The 6,676-nt window shown below is 49.1% G+C and overlaps 1 protein-coding gene across 3 annotated transcripts in view; it reads right to left on the bottom strand.

Annotated features, from left to right (window-relative positions):
- Positions 1–689: 689 nt before the first annotated feature.
- OTOA (otoancorin) overlaps positions 690–6,676 on the bottom strand; it is a 73,764-nt gene continuing 67,777 nt past the window's right edge. For all 3 annotated transcript variants that reach the window (XM_053894423.1, XM_053894425.1, XM_053894424.1), the window contains 2 exons: positions 3,787–3,982; positions 690–1,366 (listed from right to left, as the gene is read on the bottom strand). In XM_053894423.1, the coding sequence (XP_053750398.1) occupies positions 1,296–1,366; positions 3,787–3,982 (267 nt within the window). In that variant the 3' untranslated portion in view covers positions 690–1,295. The remainder of the gene's footprint in view (positions 1,367–3,786; positions 3,983–6,676) is intronic.

Below are 6,676 nucleotides of genomic sequence, written 5' to 3'. Positions count from 1 at the left end.
AAACAACACCTGCAGGGCCACACCTTCCATATGCCAGCCTTTTAATTTTCTATCATAACTGCATGTGACATCTGAAAATACACCAGTCTCTACAACACCTACCCATGCTGCTTTTTAAAATCCACCCACCTCTTATGGAACACCAGAGATATTTGGAAACTCAGGCAGGCTTTTCTTCCTATCTCCAGATGAGACATCTACTGTGGATGCGTGACCAGGAAGAGAACGCAGGGCGTGCTGGTGGCAGAAGAGAAGTGCCCAGGATGTCTAACTTGCTCCCTAAGGGATGTCATGAGAAATGACTCTGATTGCTATTTTTGAGACGGCATAACACCTGGGAGGTGGCAAACCACACTGCCGTTGCCCTTTCCTGAGCCCGAGGCCAAGAGCATCCTGCAAATTTGCAGAAGTAACTCCATCCCAGCCTCCAAAAGGATTGGGCCAGTGGGCTGACTTTGCCCTGCTGTGCTATAATCACATGGGTGATTGACTTGCACTACGTATTTCCTTTTTATTTCAACCCATCCCCAAAGCCCAGGGCAACTTAAAACCGGAAGAGCCACCACCTTCGTCAAAAAAAGGACTGTTTTAAAAGCTTAACGGATAACTCCACAGCCATTCATTCAGCTGACTCCCAAAGAAATGGAAGGCATCTGGAAAATGTATTTAAAAATTGATTTAACGTTGAGCCATGTTAAATGTTTTAATTTCCAGGCAATGGAATGCCCACCAAAACATCAATTAGTCCCAGCAATCAGGCAGGAATATTGGCTTCTGTTGAGGGATTCATTTATTTCAGCTCTGCGAAATACCTAAGAAGGAGAAATCCAATGTAGCCTATAGCTCCGAGGAAGAGACATTAAGCCAGAGAAGAAGCCAGATCAAGCCCTGGATAAAATGGTACCACTGCCAGCACCCGCCACTCCTTACACACAAGTTACTGCCCTCTCTTCAGAGAGAGATGCCAGGAACTCGGGCGTCAGGTCCTCCTGCCCTTGACAGAAAACACCCTTCCCACCCACAGCTTCTCTGTCTCCAAGCTGGAAAGCAAGAGAGGCTGAAACGGGGCAGAGAACGTCTCTCTGCTGAGGACACAAGCCAGCTGGAGAACTTTTAAAATCATATTTAACAATTATTCTTCCTTTTGGTGCCTTTGAAATTTCAAGGCCCTGGGGTCTCCCTGCCCCAGGGGAGGCTGTGGATTGGGGTAGGGGGTCTCACAGTCTGAAGTGCCTCTGTTTCCACACACCCTGGGCCGGCTGCTTGGGCACTGAAGGGCGATGCACACACGCTGCTCACCACACGGTCTCGGCCATAAGAACCAGCAAAGGACAGCAGAGCCAAAGACCCCAGGCGCTGGGGGCTCCTAAAAGGAAACAGGGATGCACAGGAGGCCTCAGCAACCCGCGGGGGGAGGAGGGGTGGTAGTGGGCAGATGCATCATGCCCAGTTCCCTTAGTCTCCCTCTGGCCCATTCACGTGATTCCCCCCGGAATGCGGTTTGTTTGCTCTTTTCTCTTACGTGGGAATCATGACCCGAATGCAGGGCCCGAGAAGTGAGAATTCAATGTCATTATGTGAATCAGCTGGTACCAGAGCTGCCTTAATCCTAAGAGTCACCTGGGGAGATGGTTAAAAATGCAAATCCCAGGTTCCTCCCCCCCCCCCCCCCCGAGATTGTGATTGAGCAAGTCTGACACGAGGCCCAGGAATCTGTATTTTAAGGATCCCTCCCAGGTGGTCCTGATAATGAAGCGAGTTTAAGAAACAAGAGAGTAAGGGTCTTCCCCTCAGGAAGGGCCTGTGGGATGAATGAAAGGAGTAGGGCATCTAAGGTCCCACAGGGACACCACTTTCCGACACTGTTGGTTCAAGGAAAAACTAGTCCTGCCTCTCTACAGGGGATTTTGCAATATCCGTCAAAATTACAAATGTACATACCCTCTGACCTAGCAATACCACTTTGAAGACTTTATCCTGGAGATATACTTGAACAGATGCAAAGGATAAAAGGTTATTCCCTGCAGCCTTGTTTGTAAGTTGTTTTTTGTTTTTTGTTGTTCTTTTTTTTAAAGAAAACACTGAACTATCCGTCTGTAGAGATCTGGTTAAATGCAGTTATGATGCAACTAGAAAACCAACCATTGCCGGGCTCCTATGCACAGATACACAACAAAGGGTACAACTACCCTTTATAAAAGTGCAGAGATAATCTATGGGTATGCACAGGCTGACTATCTCTGGGCAGATACACAAGAAGCTGGTAACATCACTTGCCTCTGGGGACGGGAAGGTGATGATGGGACAGGAGACAGACAGAGGGAGACATTTCACTGTATTCCTTCCTTGTCAGACCTTACCTGTTTTGAACCCTGTGTACTAACTCTTGTGTGTATTATATAAAATACACAAGACACGCTATTTAAAAGTAATTTTTAAATGTATGCATATTCTATTTCAATGAAAAGTTTTTAAAATAATAGTAGTATATCAAAGGTCATGGCTCCTGTTTGTGAGTGCCGTCTGTGGCCACTTGTGGCTGCAGAAATTGGGAATTCCCCCAGTTCTCCATCCCCCCGCCAAGGGAAGGCTGGGGCAGACGGAGGGAGACATTCAGGTCAGGAAAAGGCAGAGTGGAGGTTTTGAGCACCAAGTTCTCCTCGCTCCCTGGGTATTTGCTGACGCTGCTCCCTCTACCCGGGACACTGTCCATGGGGCTGAGTCTATATTCTCCCCAGCTTGGGCTCCAGTTTAGACTTACCATCTTTGGGAGGTTGCCGTGGGCACTCCCCGATCCCCCCAAGCCCACATCAGCCGCTTCACCCATGTGTTCCCTCAGTGCCTGTGTTCCCCATCACAGCACCTGTCATACTGCCTCATGGTCGCCTGGCTACGTAGGCCCTCCCTCAACCCCAGGCTCAACTGATAGCTCAGTGAGCATGGAGAACACATCTGGCTTGCTCTCTGCTATCTCCCCAGAGTCCAACACCATGCTTTGTCCAGAGATGGTGCTCACTAAAGATAGGAGGGGCCACAAAGAAGTGACAGACTGAGGGGGAGGGAAGAGAAGAGAAAAGAAAGGCAAGGAAAGCCACACATCCCTGACCCCCTTATCCTAGCTGAGCCCTAGTCACCACCACCTCCCTCTGCCTCCTTCCCTCCCTGGTCTTCCTGGATGTGAAATCATCTTGTTCATTTACAAGACAGCCTCACCTGTCTTGCTCACCCCCATATGCCCAGCCCCTGCTGCAGGCTTGATGCATAGTAGGTGCCCAATATATACTGGTTGAATTTATTAATTAATAGTGCTCAGTGAGAAGGAGGTAGGATGCAAAGGAACCGGCGAAATGCATTTACACTCGAGAGATTCTGATTCAACGAGTTCTGGATGGGGTCCCAGAAACTGGCTGTTTTAAAAGTTCCCCCAGGGCACCTGGGGTGGCTCAGTAGGTTAAGAGTCCAACTCCTGCTTTTGGCTCCGGTCTGGGCTGGCAGTGTGGAGCCTGCTTGGGACTGGGATTCTCATTCTCATTCTCTCTCTCTCCCTCTCTCTCTAAATAAATAAACTTAAAAATTTTTTCTTTTAATTTTTTAAGTTCCCCCAGGTGACTTCAAAGTATAGGCAGAGTTGAGGGTCATTTACAGACGCTTGCTACGGACTTTAGATTTTTCTCCGAATGCAGAGTCTCGGAAGACTATGTGAGACCCCACTTTTAATCTTAGGAACGTCCCCGCCCAAGAACAGGGAACAAGGCTAAGGAGGACCAGGGAGAGTGTCCCCCTCACCTAGAGTAGAAGCGGAGGAGACGGTCCGGGTGGGGCTGGCGCTCGGGGGCGTGTCCAGCCAGGAGCGAGTCTTGGCGCCATCTAGCGCCCGCTGGAGGCTCTGCAGCTGCAACACGCTGAGCTGCCTGCGCTGGGCTGGGGTCACCGCCGCTGCGTTCTCGGGACCCAAGGAGGCTATCTGCTCCGCGGACAGCTCCTGCAGCGGAATGTGGGGGGGGTGGGGAGAAGGGACAACGCCCTCAGTGGATCCCCTCCGCGGGTTTCCCAAACCTTGGTCACCCGCCCAGGGCCGCGCACAACTTTGCCACACCCGTGTACCCTTTCTACTCCTCTTGAGGATCTTTCCCTAAAATCTCCTCACTCTTTCACTGCTAGAATAAATTTATTTTTTAAATGGAAAATTTTGGGGCGCCTGGGTGGCTCAGTAGGTTGAGCGTCCGACTTCGGCTCAGGTCATGATCTCACAGTCTGTGGGTTCGAGCCCCGCAGAGCCTGACAGCTCAGAGCCTGGAGCCTGTTCCCAATCCTGTGTCTCCCTCTCTCTCTGCCCCTCCCCCAGTCTCACTTTGTCTCACTCTGTCTCTCAAAAATAAATAAATATTTTTTAAAAAATTAAAAATAAATAATAAAATAAAATGGAAAATTTTAAGTGGAAATTTCCAAAAATGGAAGACCAGAGTGACTTGCCATCGGTAACCATTAACAATAGGCCAAAAGAAATGAAACAACCTTCCTGAATTCTAGCTAGAGTTGTTGGCCAACAATTTCTGAACCAAGGTCTCTTAAAATGTAATAAAAAGGAGGCTTTAAGCGTTATAGAGGTGTTAAAGACGTTTTAGCTCCAAACTGAGACTTCTTCCTTGAAGTAATCAGCATTAACAGAGAGTTGAAAAGAGAGTCATGATTTTCTCACTGTGTGACTTAATGTTGTTTAATTCAGCGCAAGGTACCTCCTTCTCCAGGCTCCAGGTCTCCCACCTGAGAAACACTGATTTAGAGAAGAAAACACAAGCCTAAAGGCTAAAGATCTGAATCTGTGTCCCAGCCAGTATCATATGGCTAGTATCTATGTCTGCCATATGCTTGCTGTGTGACCTTAGGCAAGTTTCACAGCCTCTCTGGGCTCTAGACTAGATGTGGAATGGCACAGAGAACTCATCTCCTGTGTGGATTCTGATGACTGCCTGCACACCATGCGGGTGGGTCCTGTGAGGGCTCAGTGGAGGAAAGTGACGTCTGCCATGGGCACTGGAAGTGGGAAATTCTGCCAAGGACACTAGGGTCTTTGAGGACCCTGACGAAGATGTTTTCTGAAGTCGCTTCTAGCTCAGAGGACTTGGTGGCTAGTTTCAGTGGGTCTGGAATGAGATGGGATGGCAGGATTCTGAATTTGTAGAGGGGCTTTTAAAGTTATGTTGCTTATTTTCTAAGCACCCCAAAGATTCTGGGAAAGGGGTTATGCCCCCTCACCTGCCCCTCTTCTTTCCTTCACCCTCTTCTTATTCCCTCAGGAGATGCTTCCCTGGAATCGTGTTGTTCCCCTGCTTGGAACCCTTCCCTGCCCCCCGCTTTCAGGACACAGTTCCGGCTCCTGAATGGGGCAATGGGGACTTCACACTCTGGGCCAAGCCCACCTCCGCAGCTGCCTCCCCCCAGGACTCTTCACTGCAGGAGAATGAGCGTCCGTATTTGTAGCCCTCAGGAGAGGCAGCACCTTTGCCCTGCCCTTCCGTGTGCCACACCGTTCCTCCCTCCGACCTAGCTGTCCTGCCGCACAAGGTCAGCATCACCTCCTCCCTCAGACACACAGACACACCCAACACAGGTACTCTTCTGGCTTACACCTTACATCTACCATTAATGGAGTCTGTACTATAAAAATTATCTATCTTTCCGATGGGGCTGGCTTGCAGCCCAGAGGCCAGGCTGAATCTCTAGGCCTACCGGACTCTGTTTAAAAAAAAAAAATAAATTTAAAAGTGGTTGCCAACATTTAATTATCAGAAGGTTTCACATGAAAACGGAGACTTCTGGAATCTGTAAAATAAAATTTTAAAAAAGGGAGATCCAGTAATAGTGATCCCAGATTGTCACACTGCGTTGAGGTGCCAGAGACGAGACGCAGCTTCCCCGTTTTAGAGAGGGCTAAGTTTACACAGTTCACCTGGGACTCTACCCAGGCCACTGCACTCTTTCATGTTACCTTCTGAGGCCCAGCATGCACTGGGTTACACCCCAGGGGCATCTCTCCCGGTGCCCACCACAGGGGGTGGTCAGTAGGGATTTCTGAAATAAATACCCAAACAAGGAAGCAACCACAAAGTGCACCCCAAACAAGACCAGGAGAAAGTGCTCAGCAGTGTGCAGCATCCAGAACCAAGCTGCCTATCCCATGCAGAGCCCCCCAGAGGGGAAGCTCTGTAGCCTCAAGGACTACGATTTATCTCCCAGAAACAGCTGGGGAACTGTCTGTGCTGGCATCTGTCCTGTCTTCTGAAGTCATTCGAGGTCTGCCGTCTGTCTTGAAATGAACCAGTGATGTGGCGTCGTGGGAGTCTGTCCGGCCTCGTTTGTGTGTCTTACACGGTTGTGGTGGACAGAATGTATTTCCAAGTTACCCAGCAAGCAAGAGTACCAGGGCCACTCCTCATCAGAGCACACCGTCCCCACCAAACACTAGTCTTGTACGGGGACACGAAGCAGGGACCCCTCACTGACTACCCCACTACAGTTGACCCAATGCCACCCTGTCAATTTTTTTCCATTGCATCGTCACCTGTCCTTCGAGGTTTTCTTTTTTTTTTCCCTTAATAATTTATTATCACGTTAGCTAACATACTCCTTTGATGTTTTCTTACCACTTTTCCTTAAACCAACTAAAATATTTTTA

This window comes from Panthera pardus, unplaced genomic scaffold (genome assembly GCF_024362965.1).
Source record: "Panthera pardus isolate Hobbes unplaced genomic scaffold, ASM2436296v1 HiC_scaffold_5, whole genome shotgun sequence".
Taxonomy (NCBI): domain Eukaryota; kingdom Metazoa; phylum Chordata; class Mammalia; order Carnivora; family Felidae; genus Panthera; species Panthera pardus.
Note: the sequence above shows the minus strand (reverse complement) of the source record. Positions and strands in the feature narration are given on the sequence as shown.